This window comes from Podarcis vaucheri (genome assembly GCF_965113315.1).
Source record: "Podarcis vaucheri genome assembly, chromosome: 10".
Lineage (NCBI taxonomy): Eukaryota > Metazoa > Chordata > Lepidosauria > Squamata > Lacertidae > Podarcis > Podarcis vaucheri.
The window spans coordinates 75,391,384-75,417,353 of record NC_138748.1 but is presented as its reverse complement, the minus strand read 5'-3'; the positions used below and the strand labels follow the sequence as shown (position 1 = coordinate 75,417,353).

The window sequence follows — 25,970 nt, the reverse complement described above, 5'->3', positions numbered from 1 at the left end:
GTTTCTTCCAGAAGCTGTCAGGATGGAATAGGGGCCACAATCCCAGGAACGGCTTCAACTGGCTGGCTAAATCAGGTGAGGATAGCTGATGGGTCTCAAATCCTTGGTGTATTAGGGAATTCTGTTGAGGTGAAGGCAGCCCTGGTGGATGGAGAGGATGAGAACAACAGTGAATCCCACAGTCAAGAAGGCAGATTCTGCCCATTTTGCAGAGGAAAGTGAAGGCAGATGGGGCTCGTCAACCTGGGAAGGGAGCTCCTCAAGAAGGAAAACTCTAGTCGTAATACTTTGGTGCACTCCTTCACTTCCTCTTGAGTCATCTTCAGGAGAATAAAATGCTATAGAGGAAAATCTACAGAAATCCAGAGTGTAATTTCTATGGGCTAGAGTCTGAGGGGAATGCTCTTTCCTGGTTCTGCTGGATCTCTTAGCGGCTTTGGAGACCTTTGACCATTGTATCCTTCTTTACCCTCTAGAGGTGCTGGGGACCCTGCTATGCAGTGGTTCTCCTCCTTCCTCCTGGGCCATGTCCAGAAAGTGGTGTTGGGGGATGAGTGTTCAGACCCCTGGGCTCTCACTTGTGGGGTGCCTCAGGGCTCTGTCCTCTCCCCATGCTTTTTAATATCTATATGAAGCCACTGGGAGAGATCACCAGGGGTTTTTGGCTGGGTGTTCAGAGGCATGTGGGTGATACCCAGCTCTTCCTATATTTTAAATTGGAACCAGTGAAGATAGTGAATGGCCTGTGTTGGTGGCCTTGGTGGTTTGCGGATAAATGGCGGCTAACAGATTGAGGTTGAATCCTGACAAGACAGAAGCACTGTCCCTGGGGGACAGGGGGCAGGCAGACCCTACCAACCTGCAGACTGTCTCACTAGGGTGGCCAATGCTCTGGTTACCTCCTGCTTGGTCTACTGCAATGCGCTCTACATGGAGCTACCTATGAAGATGAAACAGTAACAGCAACTAATTCAGAATGTGACAGCTGGACCAGTAACTGGGAGCAGCCGCCTAGACTACATATCACTAGTCCTAAAGGATCTTCCTTTAGGAGAAAGCTAGAGAGTTCCAGAAAGACATCTACTTCTGCTTCATTGACTATGCAAAAGCCTTTGACTGTGTCGACCACAGCAAACTATGGCAAGTTCTTAAAGAAATGGGAGTGCCTGTTCACCTCATCTGTCTCCTGAGAAATCTCTATGTGGGACAAGAAGCTACAGTTAGAACTGGATATGGAACAACTTACTGGTTCAAAATTGGGAAAGGAGTACGACAAGGCTGTATTTTGTCTCCCTGCTTATTTAATTTATATGCAGAATACATCATGCGAAAGGCTGGGCTGGATGAATCCCAAGCTGAAATTAAGATTGCCGGAAGAAATATCAACAACCTCAGATATGCAGATGACACAACCTTGATGGCAGAAAGTGAGGAGGAATTAAAGAACCTTTTAATGAGGGTGAAAGAGGAGAGCGCAAAATATGGTCTGAAGCTCAACATCAAAAAAACGAAGATCATGGCCACTGGTCCCATCATCTCCTGGCAAATAGAAGGGGAAGAAATGGAGACAGTGAGAGATTTTACTTTCTTGGGCTCCATGATCACTGCAGAAGGTGACAGCAGCCACGAAATTAAAAGACGCCTGCTTCTTGGGAGAAGGGCAATGACAGGGCTTGACAGCATCTTGAGAAGTAGAGACATCACCTTGCCAACAAAGGTCCGTATAGTTAAAGCCATGGTTTTCCCAGTAGTGGTGTATGGAAGTGAGAGCTGGACCATCAAGAAGGCTGATCGCCGAAGAATTGATGCTTTTGAATTATGGTGCTGGAGGAGACTCTTGAGAGGAAAACAATGCCTGACCTGAAGAATTTGGAGCAAATGATTCAGCAAAGGAAACACAGCCCAGAATAACTAAGGAGATAGTACAAGAATACTTGGACAGTTTAGATGTATTCAAGTCTCCAGGGCCAGATGAACTGCATCCAAGAGTATTAAGAGAACTGGCAGATGTGATCTCAGAACCACTGGCAGTCATCTTTGAGAATTCCTGGAGAACAGGCGAAGTCCCGGCAGACTGGAGGAGGGCAAATGTTGTCCCTATTTTCAAAAAGGGGAAAAGAGAGGACCCAAATAATTACCGCCCAGTCAGTCTGACATCAATACCAGGGAATATTCTGGAGCAGATCATTAAGCAAACAGTCTGTGAGCACCTAGAAAAGAATGCTGTGATCACCAATAGTCAGCATGGATTTCTGAAAAATAAGTCATGTCAGACTAACCTGATCTCGTCTTTTGACAGAATTACAAGCCTGGTAGATGAAGGGAACGCAGTGGATGTAGCCTACCTTGATTTCAGCAAGGCATTTGACAAGGTGCCCCATGATATTCTTGTAAAGAAGCTGCTAAAATACGGTCTTGACTATGCTACCACTCAGTGGATTTGTAACTGGCTGACTGACCGAAACCAAAGAGTGCTCATCAATGGTTCCTCTTCATCCTGGAGAAGAGTGACTAGTGGGGTGCCACAGGGTTCTGTCTTGGGCCCGGTCTTATTCAACATCTTTATCAACGACTTGGATGATGGACTCAAGGGCATCCTGATCAAATTTGCAGATGACACCAAACTGGGAGGGGTGGCTAACACCCCAGAGGACAGGATCACACTTCAAAACGACCTTGACAGATTAGAGAACTGGGCCAAAACAAACAAGATGAATTTTAACAGGGAGAAATGTAAAGTATTGCACTTGGGCAAAAAAAATGAGAGGCACAAGTACAAGATGGGTGACACCTGGCTTGAGAGCAGTACATGTGAAAAGGATCTAGGAGTCTTGGTTGACCACAAACTTGACATGAGCCAACAGTGTGACGCGGCAGCTAAAAAAGCCAATGCAATTCTGGGCTGCATCAATAGGAGTATAGCATCTAGATCAAGGGAAGTAATAGTGCCACTGTCTTCTGCTCTGGTCAGATCTCACCTGGAGTACTGTGTTCAGTTCTGGGCACCACAGTTCAAGAAGGACACTGACAAACTGGAACGTGTCCAGAGGAGGGCAACCAAAATGGTCAAAGGCCTGGAAACGATGCCTTATGAGGAACGGCTAAGGGAGCTGGGCATGTTTAGCCTGGAGAAGAGGAGGTTAAGGGGTGATATGATAGCCATGTTCAAATATATAAAAGGATGTCACATAGAGGAGGGAGAAAGGTTGTTTTCTGCTGCTCCAGAGAAGCGGACACGGAGCAATGGATCCAAACTACAAGAAAGAAGATTCCACCTCAACATTAGGAAGAATTTCCTGACAGTAAGAGCTGTTCGACAATGGAATTTGCTGCCAAGGAGTGTGGTGGAGTCTCCTACTTTGGAGGTCTTTAAGCAGAGGCTTGACAACCATATGTCAGGAGTGCTCTGATGGTGTTTCCTGCTTGGCAGGGGGTTGGACTCGATGGCCCTGGTGGTCTCTTCCAACTCTATGATTCTATGAGAGTACCATGGACTGCAAGAAGATCAAACGCATCCATTCTTAAGGAAATCAGCCCTGAGTGCTCACTGGAAGGACAGGTGCTGAAACTGAGGCTCCAAGACTTTGGCCACCTCATGAGAAGAGAAGACTCCCTGGAGAAGACACTGATGCTGGGAAAGATGGAGGGCACAAGGAGAAGGGGGCGACAGAGGACGAGATGGTTGGATAGTGTTTTCGAGGTTACCAGCATGAGTTTGACCAAACTGCGGGAAGGACAGAGGTGCCTGGCGTGCTCTGGTCCATGGGGTCACGAAGAGTCAGACACGACTAAACAACTAAACAACAACAACAAAGGATCTTCCCTGGCTCCCAGTGCATTTCCAAGCGCAATTCAAACTGTTGGTGTTGACCTGAAAGTGTCATGGCTGCATTTTTCAGGAAAAGAAAATTGTTGATCTAATGTATAGAGATCATTCCTAGTCTATTAGTTCAAGAAGGTTCTGTTGGTTTTACTGTGTGTGAGTCAAAGCTGATGTTTTCTCTAGCTGGAATATTTTAGCTGATCAGGGAGTTTCCTTTCTGCTGAGAGCAGGTGGTGGAATAAGTTGTTATGAGGTTATGCTGAACCTTCTTGTCTTTGGGAACCAGAAGAAGCTGGCTTAAACTGGAGTGAGCCAAGCTAGTTATCCAGTCCCAAGGTTACTCTGACATTGAATTGTTTATAAATTACAGTATTGAAAGGCGCCTGGTCCCACTTCCTATTCTGCTATTCTCTACTCTGCTTGTGTCTTTCTTACTTGAGTGCTGTTTCACTATGCTATGTTGGGGTTTTACTGTAAATTCAGTTTTTGGATTCTTATGCTTCTTTGCCTTCAGTACTAAATTTATCTGCTGAATGGATTTTTTGCTGCCTCTGAGTGTTTTTTTCTACTCTGCTAACTATATGTCAGTCTTGGAGATCATTATGGAGGAGCAACATCTGCAACCTAAAGCCCTCAACCGCCTTGGCCCTGTAGACCTGAAGGAGCGTCTCCACCCCCATCCTTCACTCTGAACACTGAGGCCCTCCTCTGAGGTCCTCCTGCTGGTCCCCTCTCTGTGATAAGTGAGGGTACAGGGAAGCAGGCAGAAGGCCTTCTTGGTGGTGGCACCCACCCTGTGGAACACCGTCCCTTCAGAGGTCAAGGAAATGAACAACTATCTGACATTTAGAAGACAGCAGAAGGTAGACCTGTATGGGGAGGTTTTTAATGTTTTTAATGATGTTTTACTGTCTTTTATGTGTACAGTGGTACCTCAGATTACATACACTTCAGGTTACAGACTTCGCTAAACCAGAAAATGGTTAAGAACAGTTTCAGGTTAAGTACGGACCTCCAGAACAAATTAAGTACATAATCTGAGGTACCACTGTACTGGAAGCTGCCCAGAGTGGCTGGGGAAACCAAACCAGATGGACAGGATGTAAATACTACAATCATTCTTATTACATTGTGATTTTTTGTAGTTATTTTGGAATTTGTACTGCAATATCAGTTCATGAAATGTTATGGGTGGAGAAAATCACAGGGTTGCCGTAAACGATAATCCCACCCACAAACTCTCATTCACATACAGTCCGTAAATCTGGGAAGGTCACACACCTCACCTGTGCTAATACTGGCAGTCTTTGGCCTGCACAGGCACACCCTGTGTGTAGAGCCTCCAGCCACAGGCACTGTCTATCATGAAAATGGCTCCTTTGACTGGGAAGATTCATGCAGTCACTGTCATCGGATGATGAAGGATTGTATCTCAGCTTGTCAGTCACTCTGACATTGCCTAGAAAGAATGAGAGGAACAGAAATGCTTTTGAGGTGCAACTTCTGTATCAATCCTGAGAGCCATTCCATGGACTCTGCACCCCTGTTTCTGATGACAGGTGTACATTATCCTCATCCTCAGTGGAAAAGAGACTTAAAGATGGAAGCCTGAGAGAGAGGAAAAGGTTTCTGGCTGCTTCCTGGGTGGGATTGCGGAAACCAAGATCCGCTTCTGAGAAGGCCTCTCCCCTCCCCTCTTCCTCTGGGGATTTCCTCTCCTCTCCAGGGGACCAGTGGTTTGACTGGGCAGAATGGCTGTGTCTGGACAGGGCAGGGGATTATGGGGTGGAAGGAGGATGGAGATTGCAGGAAGGAAGGAGTGGGGGAACTGGAACCCCCCCCCCCCACTATCCAGGGACCCGTCTCTGGTCGCCTTGAAGGGGTGGCCGATTCCTGGGCGGGAGGGAAAAGCCAAGGCAGCCCCTCGATGGAGACGTCTCCCCAAAGACTGGTCTTCCTATCTCCCCACCCACCCCGCCAAAGCTGCGCTTCCTTCCCCAGGGATGCTCCCCTCCCTCCTCCCCCTCCCTTGGCCCCCTCCCTCTCTCCAGGAGTCTCCCCTGCACCCAGAGCCCCCTTAGCGCGGCTCACCCCTCGCCATACGCGACCCATCTCTCCCTCCGGAGGGGTCCCCAAGATGAGATGGAGAGGGACAGGGGGGGTCTCTGTCCAGGCGTCTCCCGCACCCATTAACCCTTTCCTGGCCCGCTTCTCCGCGCCCCAGGGATGCCTGCGAGGGGGAAACGGGGCCGGGGAGTCCTCGTGGGACCCCGTGGGTGGGCGCCCCACGTCCTCCCCTGCCAAGGAAAGCCCCCTTCGCTGCAGGCGTGCAGGGATCCAGGCCCCAAGGAAGGCGCTTGGGGTCTCTGGGTCCTTTTCTCCCCCTCCCTCCGACCCCTTTACCTCTTTGTGCTCGCTCCCGATCCTCCTTTCCTTTCCTGCAACATCCACGTGGGTAGGGATGCCGCCCCTCCTCCCCTTTGAGAACGCGCGCGCCCCTGGAGCTATGGGGCAGAGCAGCAATCCGGAGTGGAAGCTCCACTTCCGGGAGAAGCAGGCAGTTAGGGAGGGGGCTCACACCCCCCAGTCCTGGAACAGAAGAGCCGGATTGGAGGAGGAGCAATATATTGGGGGAGGGATTTGGGATGGTGGGGGCGGGGTGAGAGGAGGAGGATGTGCCGGGAGGGGAGGGGAGGTATAGAGGAGGGGGGAGGAGAAAGTTTCCCCCCTCTCCTCTTCCTTTAGTGGATCGGAGAGCGGGGGAGGGGCTGATCCCGGGGATCCAGCTGCCAAGTGGGTCCCGTCCCTCCTACAAGGTTTGCATTGCAACATCCTCCCCGCCCCCACCCCACGAGCTTAGATCCCTCCGTCTTTTAGGTCTTGGTGCTGTTCAAACCAGGAATGGAGGGGGGCAGCTAAAAGACTCCCCCCAAATCCCAGCTCCCCACCCCAGCCTCTGACTCAGGCCAGGACAAGGACCGTGGACACAGGCCCCGTCCCTGCACAACAGCCAAGAGGCTCAGAAAAGCAGCCGATACAACTGGAGCCAGAAGCGGATTCCATGTGTCAAGGGAGAAATCTGCGGACGTTGCGGACGTGTTTGTTTGTTTTTTTTAATAAATTTTTATTGGTTTTCCAAACACAAAATAAACACAAACAATACACAATACACAAACATACAAACATATAAACATGTATAATTTCATAACCTTTTTTTCATACACCTTACTTCCCGGACTTCCCCATGCCTCCCCTTTTCTGCATCCTTATTTTACATTTCTTCAGCAACTCCTCCAATTAACTAATTATTCAATTCATTTTCTTTTAAGTTCTTCTCTAACTTATTAATTACAGCTGCAATTCTCTATTTCCCAATTCCTTGACATTTTAACACTCCTCAATTTTACAACAATTTTTAAGATATATTTTAAATTTCTTCCAGTCTTCTTCCACTGTCTCTTTCCCCTGGTCACGGATTCTGCCAGTCATCTCCGCCAGTTCCATATAGTCAATCACCTTCGTCTGCGTTGCGGACATGTTTGTACGCTTGGGGGAGTATGGCTGCCTTGTGTCAAGTCTCCCCCCTTTGATAGTCCTTCCCTCGTGGTGTAAAATAAAAGTGGAACGGTGCAGATCCGATGTATGGCTGATTTTCTATGAATTTATAACAGAAGTATTGCGTATGTCTCGTGTGTGTGTGTGTGTGTGTGTGTGTGTACAAATTGAATGATTGGGGGGTGGTGGTTCCTGCCACACATGAATCCCAATCCCAAAGAAGGGCAGTGCCAAAGAATGCTCCAACTACTGCACAATTGCGCTCATTTCACATGCTAGCAAGGTTATGCTTAACATGCTACAAGGCAGGCTTAAGCAGTATGTGGACCGAGAACTCCCAGAAGTGCAAGCTGGATTTAGAAGAGGCAGAGGAACCAGAGACCAAATTGCAAACATGCCCTGGATTATGGAGAAAGCTAGAGAGTTCCAGAAAGACATCTACTTCTGCTTCATTGACTATGCAAAAGCCTTTGACTGTGTCGACCACAGCAAACTATGGCAAGTTCTTAAAGAAATGGGAGTGCCTGATCACCTCATCTGTCTCCTGAGAAATCTCTATGTGGGACAAGAATCTACAGTTAGAACTGGATATGGAACAACTGATTGGTTCAAAATTGGGAAAGGAGTACAGCAAGGCTGTATTTTGTCTCCCTGCTTATTTAACTTATATGCAGAATACATCATGCGAAAGGCTGGACTGGATGAATCGTGTAATAAAAAAATTAAGGTCTTATATATATAATAAATGTTCATAAATGTACCAAGCAAGCACATTCATAGATATGTGGACCACATGTCTGGAGCAGCACAGGAAGACCGTCCTGAAACCATTTGGACTCCCAAACTGACCAAACGTTTTCTCTGCAAGGAGGGAGGGGTTGAGGGAACCTTCCCATTGTCTCAGGAATTGGGAAATCTCAAAGGAATGATCAGACTACCAGGAAAGGGAATCAGATAAGCCATTATCAGAGAACCTGGCAGACAGGAAAAACAACAACATTCACATTTCTGTTGCAGACCGCCTTTTCTGTGATGTAGGTATGATGTTTGTGGGGGGGTGGTCTTGGGTTATGCCCCTGCTGTGATGTATGGAGGGGTGGTCTGGAGCTCCAGGGCAGGGAATTTAAAATGTCTATATAAGGGCTGGCACGCCTTGGTTGGGGGTCCTCCTCCTTTTCTGCGTGTGAGGGGAGCACACCAGAGAATACTGAGAAGCAATACTCTTGTGTCCCCCATAAGGGAAGAAGGGCAGCTTTTCTTTACAACAGATGGCACCCCAGATGGGACCTTCAGTTGCCCAGATTCAAGGGGGGGCCAAAGAAGGACCAGTGATCCAGCGCGCACCAGGCCATTTGCCAGGAGGAGCCACCATCCTCTAATGACCTCAGGGTCTGGAAAGAACTGGAGTTCCAGCGGGGCTAACCAGAGGAAGCAACGCTTGATCAGGCCAGCCACAAATTGATTTATTTTTTAAAATAATCTTTTCAAGATCTGTCCTTCCAGTGAGGAGCCAGGGCTAATTTCCTTAAGAACGACTTGGATGATGCACTCAAGGGCATCCTGATCAAATTTGCAGATGACACTAAACTGGGAGGGGTGGCTAACACCCCAGAGGACAGGATCACACTTCAAAACGACCTTGACAGATTAGAGAACTGGGCCAAAACAAACAACATGAATTTTAACAGGGAGAAATGTAAAGTATTGCACTTGGGCAAAAAAAATGAGAGGCACAAATACAAGATGGGTGACACCTGGCTTGAGACAGTGGCGTAGCGTGGGGGGTGCAGGGGGGGCCGGCCGCACCGGGCGCAACATCTGGGGTTAGGGCAAATCCACAGGTTAGAGGGTGCAAATCCACGGGTTAGGGGGCGCAAATTACTTGCCTTGCCCCGGGTGCTGACAACCCACGCTACGCCACTGACTTGAGAGCAGTACATGTGAAAAGGATCTAGGAGTCTTGGTTGACCACAAACTTGACATGAGCCAACAGTGTGACGCGGCAGCTAAAAAAGCCAATGCAATTCTGGGCTGCATCAACAGGAGTATAGCATCTAGATCAAGGGAAGTAATAGTGCCACTGTATTCTGCTCTGGTCAGACCACACCTGGAGTACTGTGTCCAGTTCTGGGCACCACAGTTCAAGAAGGACACGGACAAACTGGAACGTTTCCAGAGGAGGGCAACCAAAATGGTCAAAGGCCTGGAAACGATGCCTTATGAGGAACGGCTAAGGGAGCTGGGCATGTTTAGCCTGGAGAAGAGGAGGTGAAGGCAGGGGCGCCGACTTATAAAAAATATTGGGGGGGCCCATACCGGGGTCCTGCCGCTGGTTCGCTCGGGTAGCCGGGAGAACGCAGTTCGAGGTGGCGGTGTTGGGGAGAGACCCTCGCTCAGGGCGCCACTAGACTTGGCAGCCGGCGGCCTATCTGGGGGGTTTTGGAGCGTATTTCGGCGGAGCGATTGGGGAGGAGGGGGCTTGTTGCCGGATTCTTCAGCTGAGCCGGAGATCCGCTGCTGGGGGTCCCTGGGCCGAGTTGTGAGCACGGCCTGCTGAAGGGAGATCCAGCCGATTGTGCGACAGGGACGGCCGGGGCTCTCCGGCTAGGGTGCGCGGCTGGCTGGCTGGCTGGCTGGCGAGGGAGCAGGCGGGGAGGAGGCGGGGGTCCTCACTCTCTTAGGAAACGCACCCGTGCGCCCGATTGCCACGAAGTCCGAAGGGTGCGTGTGTGGAATTAAAAAGCAAAAACGAGATACGGGCAGGGCAGGCAAAGAGTTTTCTGCAAGAGGATGGAGGGCAGGTTGAAGAGAAAATCACTCAGGATGAGACAGTCAAATCAGCCATAATAAAATGGGCTCAGGATATTGGGTATAACATCATGTTTGAGGACTGGGAAAGGTTAAGGACCACCGGAATGAAATTCACGGCATGTAATGCCTTGAAGGAAAATATTATGAAAATGATTTATAGGTGGTACATGACCCCAGTCAAGCTTGCAAAAATATATCACCTGTCTGATAATAAATGTTGGAAATGTAAGGAGGCTGAAGGGACATTCTTTCACCTCTGGTGGACTTGTCCAAAAGTGAAGGCCTTCTGGGAAATGATCTATAATGAGTTAAAAAAGGTATTTAAGTATACCTTTCCCAAGAAACCAGAGGCCTTCCTCTTGGGCATTGTTGGCCAGAAAGTGTTAAAGAAGGATAGAACTTTCTTTATGTATGCAACTACAGCAGCAAGAATACTTATCGCAAAATATTGGAAGACACAAGATTTGCCCACACTGGAAGAGTGGCAGACGCAATTGATGGACTACATGGAACTGGCTGAAATGACTGGCAGAATCCGAGATTTGGGAGAAGAAACAACGGAAGAGGACTGGAAAAAATTTAAGGACTATTTACAAAAACAATATAAGTTGTATGAATGTTAAAAATTTACACGATTCGGAAACTATAGCTTCAGCAATTAGATTTGGGAAACAGGAAATTATATTTTAAGTAAGAAAAGGTCAAAATCTAAGGTAATACTATGTTTAATTTAAGATATAAGTAACTGATGAAAAGTACGTTAAATTTAGAGGTATAGTATTTGAAAAGTACAAAATAAGGTACGAAACAAGGTAATAATTTGCTGATATCTTTATTATAAAGAATGCAGGGTAAGGGAGATGCGAGGAAGTCCAGTTAGTTATATAAAAAATGTGTTGAATGGTTGGTTTTCTTTTCTTCTTTTTCTTTTTTTCTTTTTCTTGTTCTTTTACTTTTTTCTTCAGTGTATGTTTCTAACTTTGTATTTGAAAACTTAATAAAATATTTATAAAAAAAGAAGAAGAGAAAATCCTTTCGCTTTTCTGGGGCGCAGGGAAGTCTCAGAGCCGGAGGTTGGGGAAGGGACCCCCTTTGCTCTGCCCTCTTCTCCCGTCTTAGATTCGCATGGGGGTCCCCGCCCGAGCTTGCCTGCCCACCGGGCCACACAAGGGCCGCGCTCTACGCGGCACACTTTGCTAGCCGCGCAGCTGTCCTCCGCGGCTGTGGAGCGGCCCTGCGCCGGTGCCCAGCTCCTCTGGGCGCCCGCTGCGCTGCCAATGACAAGCGGGCAACGTCGCGGGCGGGGAAGGCGTCGCTTTCTTTCCCGATCCTTCATCCTCCCAGTCTTCCAGCCCTTTTTTGGGTTGGAAGCTCGTCTCGTTCGCCCTTCTCCTTTCTTCACCCTGCGCGCAATTTTCCTCCCTCGTCTCCCTCCCCATTTCTCCTTCCTTCCTTCCTTCCTTCCTGACTGACGGGCTTGGGCTCGGGCTCGGGCTCCGGGTCGGGCTCGGGCTCGGGCAGCCACAGCGTCGGCGGTGTTGGCGATCGGCGGCGCGGGGGGATGGCCCTCCCGGGGGAGCCGGCGCTGCTCAATGGGGTTGCCAAGGAGACAGGCCGGCCGCCCCCCTCCCCCGGCCCGGCGCCCCCCGCCGCACCGGTGCCCGTTATTGAGCTGGTGCGCGCCGGGCGCCCTATAAAAGCTGCGGACGCGCCCACCGCCGCCCGAGATTATTGGGGGGGCTGAGCCCCCCCAAACGAATTTTTGAGGGGGCTCGGGCCCCCTCAGGCCCCATGGAGTCGGAGCCTATGGGTGAAGGGGTGATATGATAGCCATGTTCAAATATATAAAAGGATGTTACATGGAGGAGGGAGAAAGGTTGTTTTCTGCTGCTCCAGAGAAGCGGACACGGAGCAATGGATCCAAACTACAAGAAAGAAGATTCCACCTAAACATTAGGAAGAACTTCCTGACAGTAAGAGCTGTTTGACAGTGGAATTTGCTACCAAGGAGTGTGGTGGAGTCTCCTTCTTTGGAGGTCTTTAAGCAGAGGCTTGACAACCATATGTCAGGAGTGCTCTGATGGTGTTTCCTGCTTGGCAGGGGGTTGGACTCGATGGCCCTTGTGGTCTCTTCCAACTCTATGATTCTATGATTCTATGACTTCTCTGAAGGAGGAGGAGTTGTGGTGGTAACCTGAGGGTCTTGTCACCTGTCCGGTTCCTTCTTTCCCCTCCCCACGATTACATTCCTGAGGACAAAGGGGAGTTCACTGTTTCCTGCCCCCAGAGGGAAGGGCTGGTCACTGCCCTGTGTTTCAGTCCCTACTGAATCCACTTCCATATGCAGGTCCTTTGTGAGTGGAATCATCTTCTGTCCAGGACCATCAAGGTTGGCATGCCAACTGGGTAGGGCTCGCCAACTGGGTGGATATGTTGGCTGCCTTGTGTCAAGTCTACCCCCCCCCTTTGATAGTCCTTCACTCATGGTGTAAAATAAAAGTTGAACGGTGCAGATCCGATGTACGGCTGATTTTCTATGAATTTATAACAAGTGTCATGTATGTCCTGTGTGAGTGTGTGTGTGTGTTGTTTGTACAAACTGAATGATTGGGCGGGGGGTTCCCTGCAACACATGAATACCAATCCCAAAGAAGGGCAGTGCCAAAGAATGCTCCAACTGCTGCACAATTGCGCTCATTTCACACGATAGTAAGGTTATGCTTAAAATGCTACAAGGCAGGCTTAAGCAGTGTTACGGTAAAATCTGGGTGCGAGGCTGCTCTGCCACTCAGCTCATCGGACTAAGTCCGTGGGTCCCTGCGGAGGAAAATGAGCTCAGCCGGAGACAGGAGCCAACGGCAGGAGATCCAAGTTTATTGCACAACAGGTTCAAGGCAAGATTGAACAGCGAGAAAGGGGTGACATGAACTTTTGAAACTTCCCTCCATGTCCCAGAATACAGTGCGAAATACATCATGAATATATTAAAGAGAGGTTGGGTTACATGGATTACATCATGAATACATTAAAGAGAGGTTGGGTTACACAGGATTAACATATGGAGGAGGGAAGGGGGAATATGCAGAGCTGGAGATATTCGCAGTGATGAGAAAACAATGGTCCATGTATGCATGGTCTGCCACCTGGCATTGCCCGGAGGAAAGGCTTGGCAGAGCGATTTGACCTGAGTACGTGACACCTCGCTTGAGGGATCATGGAGGCCGGGGAGGTGTTATGGAGTCCTGAAGAGACTGAATCGATCGGCACCAAGAGCAAAGAAATCGGAGTTGTGGTTGATTTTATACGATTTTCTAAAGATTTTAGCCGTTTTTAGTCCATGATTGAAATTGGAAACAAAATAGATACATTGTAGCAAGAGTTGACACTTTTATGAGTTCACAAGTTTTGGTTCCATTGTTCTCCCAGCGGTGAGCCATCAGCAGCTTGTCAAGAGGTTAAATGAGGCGTGCAGGAGCTCGCTGAGCTAGCTCTGCAAGGCGAATGCATGGTTCTGATTGGGTAGAACCCCATTGAAAGAATGGGGATACAGCTTCGTACGGTCAACTCACAGTAAAGATAGAGCGGGGAAAGGCATAAGGATTTGGGCTTATTTCGCCCGTAATAGGAAAGGGAAAAGGCACTTTATTTATGGGGCTTGGGGTAGAGTGTGGTGCTTGTGTAATGGTGTGGGGGCTGAGGGGTCCACGTGGGGCTGGGTGCCCTCGAGGTCATCGCCTCAGACCCTCTGGTGACTGGTGGAAGGGTAGGAGGAAGACATGCCCCCCCTACCGTATCAGTAGTATGTGGACCGAGAACTCCCAGAAGTGCAAGCTGGATTTCGAAGGGACGGAGGAAGCAGAGACCAAATTGCAAACATGCGCTGGATTATGTAGAAAGCCAGAGAGTTCCAGAAAGACATCTACTTCTGCTTCATTGACTATGCCAAAGCCTTTGACTGTGTCGACCACAGCAAACTATGGCAAGTTCTTAAAGAAATGGGAGTGCCTGATCACCTCATCTGTCTCCTGAGAAATCTCTATGTGGGACAAGAAGCTACAGTTAGAACTGGATATGGAACAACTGACTGGTTCAAAATTGGGAAAGGAGTACGACAAGGCTGTATTTTGTCTCCCTGCTTATTTAACTTATCTGCAGAATACATCATGCGAAAGGCTGGACTGGATGAATCCTGTAATAAAAAAATTGAGGTCTTATATATATAATAAATGTTCATAAATGTACCAATCAAGCACATACATAGGTATGTAGACCACATGTCTGGAGTAGCACAGGAAGACCGACCTGAAATCATTTTGATTCCCAAACTGACCAAATGTTTTCTCTGCAAGGAGGGAGCGGGTGAGGGAACCTTCCCATTGTCTCAGGAATTGGGAAATCACCATCTCAAAGGAATGGCCAGACTACCAGGAAAGGGAATCAGATATGGCAATATCAGATAACCTGGCAGACAGGAAAAACAACAACATTCAAATTTCTGTGGTGACCACCTTTTCTGTGATTTAGGTATGGTGTTTGTGGGGGGTGGTCTTGGGTTACACCCCTTCTGTGATGTATGTGTGATGTATGGAGGGGTGGTCTGGAGCTCCAGGGCAGGGCATTCAAAATGTCTATATAAGGGCTGGCACGCCTTGGTTTGGGGTTCTCCTCAGGGGAGCACCCTGTTGCAGCAGATCAATGAAGATCAGGCTTACTAGCTGCTTTGCTTCTCAATAATCTCTGGTTGCCTCTGTTATTTCCTCCAAACGATGGAGAACCTACAAGGGACTCCATAAAGGGCTCTTGTGTCCCCCATAAGGGAAGAAGGGAAGCTTTTGTTTACAACAGATGGCACCCCAGATGGGACCTTCGGTTGCCCGATTCAGGGGGCAAGGAAGGACTGGTGATCCAGCGCGCACCAGGCCATTTACCAGGAGGAGCCACCAGTCCTCTAGTGACCCCAGGGTCTGGAAAGAAGTGGAGTCCCAGTGGGGCTAACCGGAGGAAGTAACGCTTGATCAGGCCAGCCTCAAATTGATTTATTTTTTAAAATAATCTTTATTGATTTAAATTACAAACATATATAAAGAATTTGCAATCTCATACTGCAAAAAAGAAAAATAAAGAAAAAACAATTAAGAAAAAAGGAAAGAAGAAAATACAGAAAAAGAAAGAAGCAGATTTATGTGCATTAAAAAACTTAATCTTCCTAATTAAATAAAAAAGACTTCTGACAAAACGAGTCTTCCAATCATTCTCATGGTACTGTTTATACTGTCGTTGTTTTTTTTTTTGCACAGTTATATATTCTTTAATATTGTTCCCGTCTACTCCACAAACAATATTTGTTGTGTTTACAAGTATCACTCAAGTTCTGCTAATATGGTGTGGTTGGTACAGTATGATCTTATATAATCCTTAAATATCCTCCATTCTCCAAATATTTTCTGGTTCAATTCTCCTCTAACTCTTCCCGTAGGTTTTGCTAGTTGTAACTATTCTAACATGAGTATATGGCTTCTCTTGGTGATGTCCACAAGGGTATTTCTATTTATTCCAGATTTTATATCACGATTTTCTTATCACATGGCTCAAAAATCCCCTGTGGACCTTCACTTTTTCGTATATTAAAGAAGACTGCCATCCAGACCGATTCTCGTGGCCTTCCAAGTCTAAGAGGTCCATATCTTTTAGTGTAATCCAGTCTTTTATTTTTTTTAAAAAAAGATATTTATTAAAGTTTTAAACAATAAAACACACATCACAATCAGAAAAAAGAAAAACATTATCCCAATCGAATACAGACGGAAAAATACAGCAAACAACGAAAAAAGTAAAAGAAAAAAAGACATAGAAAGACATAAAAATCCAATTTCTAACAAATTATTTTCATAACCCTTTTTCCAGACTCCCTCACATCTCCCTTTTCTGTGTTCCCTTTTACAGGATTGTATTCAGCAGTACCATGCCCTCTTTCAAATCTTATTCTATATTGTACATTTCAACTATTATGTCTCCGATTTTCCCCTTTATTTCCATTTGTTTAAGTTTAACATAATATTGTTCTAACTTCTTTCACCCTTATTCTTATAAAGCATTTTTTACATAATTATGTAAATTATGTAGTGTAATCCAGTCTTTTATCCAAACCAATCCTGCCGCCGCATGGTAGAATTCCAAATCTGGCAATGCAAAACCTCCTCTCTCCTTTTGATCTGTTAATAACTGGTGTTTAATTCTCGGTTTCTTTCCACTCCATATAAATCTAGACATTTCCCTTTTCCACTCCTTAAAACAATTCATTTCTCCTAAAATGGGCCTTGTTTGGAATAAGAACATCATTTTGGGAAGGATATTCATTTTCACAACCGAGACTCTTCCCCAGAGTGAGAGATGGAGTTTGGTCCAGGTTTCCATATTTTTTTAATTTATTTCCATACTTTACTAGAATTATCCTCATATACATTTAAACTTTTATTTGAAATCCAGATCCCTAGGTATTTAACCTTATTTTTAATTTCCAGGCGTATTTTTTCTTGAAGTTCTCCCCCCCCCCCGTTCCATTGTGAGGCTTTTTGTCAGTAATTTAGTTTTTAGGTGGTTTATTTTCAGCCCCAGGCCGGCCATGAATTAATCTAGCAAAAGACCCCGGGGTGGCCAGGAGCAGCGCATGCGGACGTGAGTCTAGGAATGGAGAAGATTGTGGGCGGGATTCTCTGAAACACCCACAACCCAGATTCTCATCCTTGGCTGTCTCTTTTGCTGACGGTCTTCACTCCCAGCCTTCCTGGAAAGAGGTAGCGTGGAGGGGGAGGGGAGAAGGGGAGAATTGGGGTTCTGCAATTAGAGAGGCAATGAACTGCAAGGGGAGAACGCCAATCAAAGCTCTCATTCCCTGTCGGGGAACCTGAGATCTGAAACTTTCCCTTTTTCCCAAGGAAGACGCCCCAAGGCTGGTCCAAGTGGCCAGTTTGGATAGCAAGGGACTTGGGCTCGGTTTCCAATTTCTCTTTTTCTCGTAAATGCAGCTGCACCGGCAGCACCAAGATCCGGAAGGAAGTGACTGGTGCGCGTCAGAGCGCAAGGGCGTTTCCAGTTCCTTTCCGTTCTCTCTGGAGCAGCCGGATTTGGCACTGGGCTGCCAGGCGTCCAATGGAAAGGGACTCTTTTTCCTAGCGTGTAAGAGGCAGAAAAGGTTGCTGGGACCCCATGGGAAAAAGAGGGAGAAGGGCTTTGTAGAGTCCTTCATAGAGGAGACGAATGACTGTCAGGTCAGGAAAGACCTGGGAAAAGGCTAGCGGGTTTTTGGTTTGGTTTTGGCTTTGGTTGAAAAATGGGATCCCCACATTCTAAGAGTTCTAACTGCCAGACTCAAAGGCATGTGCTGGTCGCAGCAGGAGGGGGGGGGTCTCCCTAGATGCTTCAGCAGCCGGCCTCCTCTGGGTCTCCTGGCCCCCTCCTCTCCTCCCTCTGAGCCTGAACTGCTCTCTGCCCCAGACTCTTCCGGCCCACCAAACCCTGTTTCCTCCTCAGCTTCCAACACCTCCCCTTCCATTCTGCTCCCTTTTCTCCTTCTTTCTGCTCTTCGCCATCCCACCACCAGGAAGGCAGCCCTCCTTCTGAAACACCAAGAGAGTAAACAGACAGTTCTCTGAATGGAGAGGAGCAGAAGCGGAGTCCCCTCAAGATCAGTATTGGGACCTGTGGCTTTTCAACTTGTTCATAAATGATCTAGACTTAGGAGGGAGCAGGGAGGGGGCAAGGTTTGCTGATGGCAGCAAATTTTCCAGGGTTGTTCAAACAGAGAGAGATTGCAAGGAGCTCCAAAAGGACTTCTTCAAAGGGAGTGAATGAACAGATACAGCTGATTGTCAATGAGATTAAAGTGGTGCATGTTGGGACAAAAAAAAAAAACACCTCTTAATATCATGTACAGGCTCATGGGGTCTGAACTGGATTTCCCTGTGTGCTCTAGGAGACCAGGGGAGAGGGGAGCTGGTCACAGCAGGAGGGGGAGTCTCCCTGGATGCTATCTTCCCCAAACTCCAGAAAAAGCAGGAGCTCTGGGGTTGCCCCATGGGGTTCAAGAGTGAAGATGCCCCCACCAGGAGATTTCCCTGGAGATTTCTTCATGACCCGCAGGAGGCAGCGATGAAGTTCTGGTGAAGAAGCAGTGCTTGGAGATCATGCGGTGGGAGAATGACAGAGTTTGGAGCAAAAACCAAAGGTACTTTCATCTAAAGTTATACTCACCATTGTGAGATGCTGCCTTCATTATTTCATTATTATACTGTTTTACATATAAACACCAGAACTTCACATATACCTCTTGTTTTTAGGAATGATTTCCTGCTGAGTTCATTGCTCAGAGTGGACTCTGAGAGGAAGACGTCCCACACTCCATACATCCATGTGAGAGTTCCTAGATGTTCCTTAAATAAAGGTAAAGGTAAAGGGACCCCTGACCATTAGGTCCAGTCTTGACCGACTCTGGGGTTGCGGTGCTCATCTCGCTTTATTGGCCGAGGGAGCTGGCGTACAGCTTCCGGGTCATGTGGCTAGCATGACTAAGCCACTTCTGGTGAACCAGAGCAGCGCACAGAAACGCCGTTTACCTTCCCACCAGAGCAGTACCTATTTATCTATTTGCACTTCACATGCTTTTGAACTGCTATGTAGGCAGGAGCTGGGACTGAGCAATGGGACCTCACCCTGTCGCGGGGATTCGAACTGCCGACCTTCTGATCGGCAAGTCTGGGGCTCTGTGGTTTAACCCACAGTGCCACCCGCGTCCCTGTTCCTTAAATACTCCATTATAAATAAAGCACTTTTTGCAGTCTTTTCATTTAAACTGCTTCTCCACTCTGAGTTTGTTGATGGCCTGAAGGGTTTCAACTCTTAAACTTCTTCATGTCCATGAGTCTGTTGATTTTGAACTTCCACTAAGAGTGAACCTCTATCTACTTTCCTGATATTTATATGGTTTGTCTTTTGTGTGAGTTTGTTGACATAAATCAAGGGTTCCACTCTGACTGAAGCTCCTTCCAGAGTCCATGCATTTACATGGTTTCTCCCCTGTGTGTCTGCTGATGTTTTCTAAGATTTCCACTCTGACTGAAGCTCTTTCCACACTCGATACATTTAAATGGTTTCTCCCCTGTGTGAGTCCGTTGATGGTTTCTAAGGTCTCCACTCTGATTGAAGCTCTTTCCACACTCCATGCATTTAAATGGTTTCTCCCCTGTGTGAGTCCGTTGATGTCGTCTAAGGCTTCCACTATCACTAAAGCTCTTTCCACACTCAATACATTTATATGGTTTCTCCCCTGTGTGAGTCCGTTGATGTAGTCTAAGGCTTCCATTCTTACTAAAGCTCTTTCCACACTCAATACATTTAAATGGTTTCTCCCCAGTGTGAGTCCGTTGATGGTTCCTAAGGCTTCCACTATCACTAAAGCTCTTTCCACACTTGATACATTTATATGGTTTCTCCCCTGTGTGAGTCCGATGATGTGTTCTAAGATATCCTCTGTTCCTAAAGCTCTTTCCACACTCAATACATTTATATGGTTTCTCCCCTGTGTGAGTCCGTTGATGTAGTCTAAGGCTTCCATTTTCACTAAAGGTCTTTCCACACTCGATACATTTATATGGTTTCTCCCCTGTGTGAGTCCGTTGATGGTTCCTAAGGCTTCCATTCTGACTGAAGTCCTTTCCACACTCCATGCATTTAAATGGTCTCTCCCCTGTGTGAGTCCGTTGATGTTTTCTAAGGCTTCCATGATCACTAAAGCTCTTTCCACATTCGATGCATTTAAATGGTTTCTCCCCTGTGTGAGTCCGTTGATGGTTCCTAAGGCTTCTATTTTCCCTAAAGCTCTTTCCACACTCGATACATTTAAATGGTTTCTCCCCGGTGTGAGTCCCTTCATGTGTTCTAAGATTTCCATTAGTACGAAAACTCTTTCCACACTCGATACATTTAAATGGTTTCTCCCCGGTGTGAGTCCGTTCATGTGTTCTAAGGTTTCCATTATCCCTAAAGCTCTTTCCACACTCTATACATTTAAAAGATTTCACCCCTGTGTGAGTCTGTTGATGTCTTCTTAGGTTTCCACTATCATGAAAACTTTTTATACACTCCAGGCATTCATATGGTTTCTCCCCTGTGTGAGTCCGTTTGTGCAATTTAAGGTTTCCACTCTGACTGAAGTTCTTCCCACACTCCCTGCACTTAAAACGTTTTCTCTCTGTGTGAGTCCGCAGGTGTGTTCTAAGTTTTGCATTGAAAGAGAAGCTCTTTCCGCACTCCATACCTTTAAATGGGTTATTTCCTTTTTGTGTTCGTTGATGTGAACTATGTGTGCTCGTTCAGTGAAGCATATTCCACATTTCACACATTTTAATGGCTATTCCTAATGAAACGAAAGGTGCCCTGTCCCCTGCAATTCTGTCTTCTCCACCACCTTTTTCAGAGTGGGCAGAAAGGAAATCCTGTTTGGGTTTTAGGAAAGAGAACACAGAAAAAAAGGACACATCAACCGCCATTAGCACCTTCTCTTATTTCAACATCTCCTACATTCTCCCATGTCCTCCCCATGTTCCCAATTTTTAGGAAATGAAAATGGTATGATGTCAAATGGTCGTAATGCATCAGCAACCTTTCATAATCCTCAATCATCTTTAATAACACAGAATGATCTTAGAATACCGTTGTCCTCTGAGACTGCCTTTCTTTTCTTTTTTCTTCTTCTCTTTTTTTAAAAACTTTTATTTTGCTTTAAACAGGTACATGTAAACAGGTACTTAGAAATATAGACAACCAAAATTACAAAGGAAAATTCGTTAATAGTAATGAAAAAAATGAAAAAAGTCTACAAAAAATATTGAGGTACATGACACAGAACATAAGCAACTATGGGAAAGATAAAAGAAAAAAGAAAAAAGAAAGAAAGAAAAAGAGAAAAACAAAAACAAAAATGAGCCAAAGCAGGAAAGCTCATCTATTGTACACTTCCGTCAAGCTCACAACAGATCATTATTCTTATCAATTCTCTCTATCTGCATTCCAAAGGAATCCCTCATCTTGGTATCAGGGAGCATTTCTCTATGCGGTATCATTCTAAACATAGCCAGGTCTTTCTGGTTGAGCCCTTGTCCCCTACATCAGTGTTTCCCAACCTTTTTTGGGCAAAGGCACACTTGTTTCATGAAAAAAATCTCGAGGCACACCACCATTACAGCCCCGTGACGTCAGCGCGCAGCGTCACGCCGGGAGGGACGCACGAAAGTGTAAGTTTCAATTTTTCCCCCTCCCCCTTGCCTTCCTTCTGTGCCAACCGCCAAAAAGCCAAGAAAAAAGCCAAGACTTTAGGGCAGCAGGTCGACACGGAAGAAGCTCCTACCTAAGGACAGGTGCGACGGCCGTGTCCTCTTCTGCCACACTTGGCAGCCCTGCCTCACGGTCGTGACTCCCACCCTGATTTCTCCCCGCAGGTCGAGCGGCACAGGCAGCCCAATGTGTCCAGCCCAGACACAAGCCCCGCTTCCCCACTCTAGATCTTGAATGCGACCAAGTGCTCTGGACTCCCGAGCAGGGTGGGAAAGAGGACTCGCATCTGGTAGCCTCTGGGCTCCTCGCCTGCTCGAGGGATGGCATTGCAGGCAAGCTGCCGGCCGTCGCCATCGCCGCCCCCTCATGCGAGTGGACCTGCCCAGAGTGGTGGGCCGGGGGAGGCTCGCTCTCTGTGGGGATGTGGCCCGCACGCGCGGCCCCGCTTCCTCCTGCCCAGGGCTGAGCTCCTTACCCGCGATCTCGGTCTCGCGCACACGGATCCCACTTATTCTGAAGCTCGCACCACTAGCCGGGGCTCTCACACCGTGCCAGGGCGAGGCGGCGCGGCCCACTGACGTCATCGCGGCTCGCCGCCGCCCTCGACTTCCCTGTTCCCTCCCCTCCCTCGGGTCGCCGTGGTTACCGAGGACTGCAAGCTGCTCGGGCGAGCGTGGGGCATTAAGTGGGAGAAGGAAAATTAAAATTAAAACTCGCCTGAAGGCCGCCTCTCCGGATACAGTGGTGCCTCGCAAGACGAAATTAATTCGTTCCGCAAGTCTCTTCGTCTTGCGAGTTTTTTGTCTTGCGATGCACGGTTTCCCATAGGAATGCATTGAAAATCAATTAATGCGTTCCTAGGGAAACCGCCTTCAGACCAGGTCCGGGGACAGTCTGTCCCCCGACCTCTTCTGAAGGCTGGGGGGGGGACAAGGGCTTTTCTTCCCACCCCCAGCATTTTAAAAAACCCCAGGACAGCGGAGGACTTCTCCGCTGTACGGGGCAATCTTAAAATGCTGGCGGGCGGCATTTTAAAATCGCCCGGGACAGCGGAGGACTTCTCCGCTGTCCGGGGCGATTTAAAAGCCCCTGGGAAGGCAGGCAGGGGGGACAAAGATTTTCGCCCCCCGCCCGCCTTCAGAAGAGGTCCTGGACCTCTTCTGAAGGTGGGCGGGGGCGAAAGTCTTTGCTCCCCCCTGCCTGCCTTCCCGGGAGAGCGGAGAAAGGCAGCGCGTTTCTCCGCTGTCCCGGATGGCTTTTGAAGGTCCCTGACCTCTTCTGAAGGCGGGCGGGGGCGAAAGCCTTTGCTCCCCCCTGCCTGCCTTCCCGGGAGAGCGGAGAAAGGCAGCGCGTTTCTCCGCTGTCCCGGACGGCTTTTGAAGGCAGGCTTTTGAAAGCCGTCCGGGACAGCGGAGAAACGCAGCGTGCCCTTGCCGCTGCCCCCCGACTTGGCTGGAAGGCTGGCGGGGGGAGAAGCCTGCTCCTCCCCATCGCCAGCCCCGCAAACTCGGGGGACAGCGGGAGAGGCGCAGCTCACCCTTCCCGCTGCCCCCCGACTTGGCTGGAAGGCTGGCGGGGGGAGAAGCCTGCTCCTCCCCATCGCCAGCCCCGCAAACTCAGGGGACAGCGGGAGAGGCGCAGCGCGCCCTTGCCGCTGCCCCCTGACTTGGCTGGAAGGCTGGCGGGGGGAGAAGCCTGCTCCTCCCCATCGCCAGCCCTGCAAACTCGGGGGACAGCGGGAGAGGCGCAGCGCGCCCTTGCCGCTGCCCCCCGACTTGGCTGGAAGGCTGGTGGGGGGAGAAGCCTGCTCCTCCCCGTCGCCAGCCCCGCAAACTCGGGAGACAGCGGGAGAGGTGCAGCGCGCCATTCCCGTTGTCCCCCGACTTGGCGGGGGGGGACTTCCGGGTTGGCGCCATCGCCGAATGGCGGACTCCCTCCGAGCTCCGGAGGGAGCCTGCTCGGCAGGGGCTGGGTCCTACCGCGCCGGCGACGCGGGGACCCTTAAAAACCACGGCCATGGAGGCCGTGGACATGGAGACTCGGCTCGCACCGTTAGCGCCCTCCCGACTCATGAAGGAGCCTTTTTAAAGGCTATGGATCGGGTGCCGGGGAGAAGCGTGGTGCTTTGAGTCCTCTGCTATCCCTGCCGAGCGAAGCCGCATGCCATCCGGCGGAGAGCGCTGACTTCTTCCATTGAGAATTCGGACTTTTAACAACAACCCGTGAGTGATTTGGAAACCGGGTTCAAAAGGAGGGAAAAAAAGGAATTTTTTTCGGATTTGACACGAGCGGGAGGGGGGATCCAAAAAGGAAGTCAGTCCCCCTCCCTACTGTAAACATTCTAAAACAAGGACTGGGAAACCAAGGTCCAAAAAGAGCTGTATTTTTGATAAGAGCTAAGAATTTCACGATGGGAAATTACAAGAACTGTGCTGGAGGAAGAATCGAGGGAGAAGGAGAACGTAACCCCCCCCCCGGGAACCGGGGTGATTGAGGAGAGAGCCTGGCGAAAAGAGACGGAGATTTTGACAGCTGTCAAAGTAGCTGTCAAAGTCGGAAATTCAAGGAGGATTTTATTACGAGGACTTTGCTGGTTAAATTTGCTACAAATTGCTACAATTTGCTAAGATTTGGATACAAAATGGCGAAAACATGGATAACAATCGGACTTTTGGACTAGAGAAAACAAAGTTACAACAATCCCCCTAGAGGAGTCTCGGGACATTACAAAGATGGTTGTAAGTGGAAAAACACCTTCGGAATTTTACAGGACTGGTTATCTTCTGGGAAAGCTGCAAAACTGAAACAGTATTTTGTCTACAGGGTGTTCAGACTAAAGGAGACAATAGAATTTTCTATTGAAGAAAGGAAGGGACTGAACGCAAGTTTTTGTTCCTGAATAACAATGACTGCTGCAGAGCTACTAAATTTTTGAATTAGAACGTTTTAGCAGCGGAACAAGACGAAACTGGACTACAACATGGAAAGAACAATGGGGGGAACTTCACAGTTTTAAAGATTAAAAATAACTTTAAAAATAATTCTAAAAAGAAAAAACCTGCAAGGAACTGGGGCAAAAATGTGATTTATGGATTTAAGAACTCCAGGCAGACAATATAGATTGGTGGACAGGGGGAAATTAAACCGGGGAAGGGGGGGGGAGAATTAGAATCCAAAGGCTTGTCAACTATTTTTTGAATTGGTTTTCTTTCTTCTACTATACTTTCTATTTTCTATATTTCTATTTTGTGGGGTGTTTTTACTATTTAAAAAAAAGGGAAATTGTGGAATGAAAATGGGGTGGGCCCTGGGGAGAGAACTTTTGTTTTTTTTTTTCTATTAAGGGTATTGATGAGGATTGTATAAATTTAAATTTGAATAATGGGTTAAACAAATTAAGTTTTAAATTTGAAGTGAGAGCTTGTGGAGCCAACAATATGAAAGGGGAATATGGTAGGGGTGGGGGAGGGGGGGAGTCCCAGAAAGTGGATGTCTGAAAATAAGGTTTTAAATGTACTTTTATCTTTACTTTACTTTCTGTATTTTGAAAATTGTAATAAATATTATTTTTTTTTTAAAAAAAAGAAGGCTGGCGGGGGGGAGAAGCCTGCTCCTCCCCGTCACCAGCCCCGCAAACTCGGGAGACAGCGGGAGAGGCGCAGCGCGCCCTTCCCGCTGTCCCCCGACTTGGCTAGAAGGCTGTGGGGGGGAGAAGCCTGCTCCTCCCCGTCGCCAGCCCCGCAAACTCGGGGGACAACGGGAGAGGCGCAGCGCGCCATCCCGCTGTCTCCCGACTTGGCTAGAAGGCTGGCGGGGGGGGGGAGAAGCCTGCTCCTCCCCGTCGCCAGCCCCGCAAACTCGGGAGACAGCGGGAGAGGTGCAGCGCGCCCTTCCCGCTGTCCCCCGACTTGGCTAGAAGGCTGTGGGGGGGAGAAGCCTGCTCCTCCCCGTCGCCAGCTCCGCAAACTCGGGGGACAACGGGAGAGGCGCAGCGCGCCATCCCGCTGTCTCCTGACATGGTTTGGAGGCTGGCGGAGGGCTTCCTCCTCCCCCAGCCCCACAAGCTCCCAGAGCGATGCCAAAGCTGCACGCAGCTTCGGCATGGCTCTGGGTCCCGTTCTGGGGGAGGGGGAAGCCGGGCTTCCCCCGCCCCAGCCCCACGCCTGGCGGTGGGGGAATAATTTTTCCCCCTTTATTCCCCCCCCGCCAATTTTTCCCGCGGCACACCAGGCAACGTCTCGCGGCACACTAGTGTGCCACGGAACACCGGTTGGGAAACACTGCCCTACATAATTATTTAAATATTCCCATTCTTCTTTCACCATTTTTAAAGGTTTATCTCTTACTGCATCTGTCAGCTTTACCAGCTCCAAGTAGTCGCACAATTTGACAACCTATTCCTCTTTAGTGGGTATATTTTTATCTTTCCAGTGTTTTGCCACTACAACCCTTG

At 48.4% G+C, this 25,970-nt stretch overlaps 1 protein-coding gene and 1 long non-coding RNA gene across 2 annotated transcripts in view; one reads left to right on the top strand and one right to left on the bottom strand.

Annotated features, from left to right (window-relative positions):
- The first annotated feature begins 6,525 nt into the window (after nucleotides 1–6,525).
- Nucleotides 6,526–16,611, top strand: LOC309541519. Its single transcript, XR_014223788.1, has 2 exons — nucleotides 6,526–8,255; nucleotides 14,554–16,611. It is a non-coding gene; the product is annotated as an uncharacterized lncRNA (long non-coding RNA).
- Nucleotides 16,612–18,599: 1,988 nt separating this feature from the next.
- The window catches only part of LOC309541359 (uncharacterized protein), a 38,627-nt gene continuing 31,256 nt past the window's right edge, over nucleotides 18,600–25,970 (bottom strand). Inside the window, exon 3 of the mRNA XM_082239163.1 lies at nucleotides 18,600–20,679. Within this exon, the coding sequence (XP_082095289.1) occupies nucleotides 19,246–20,499 (1,254 nt within the window). The 5' untranslated portion in view covers nucleotides 20,500–20,679 and the 3' untranslated portion in view covers nucleotides 18,600–19,245. The remainder of the gene's footprint in view (nucleotides 20,680–25,970) is intronic.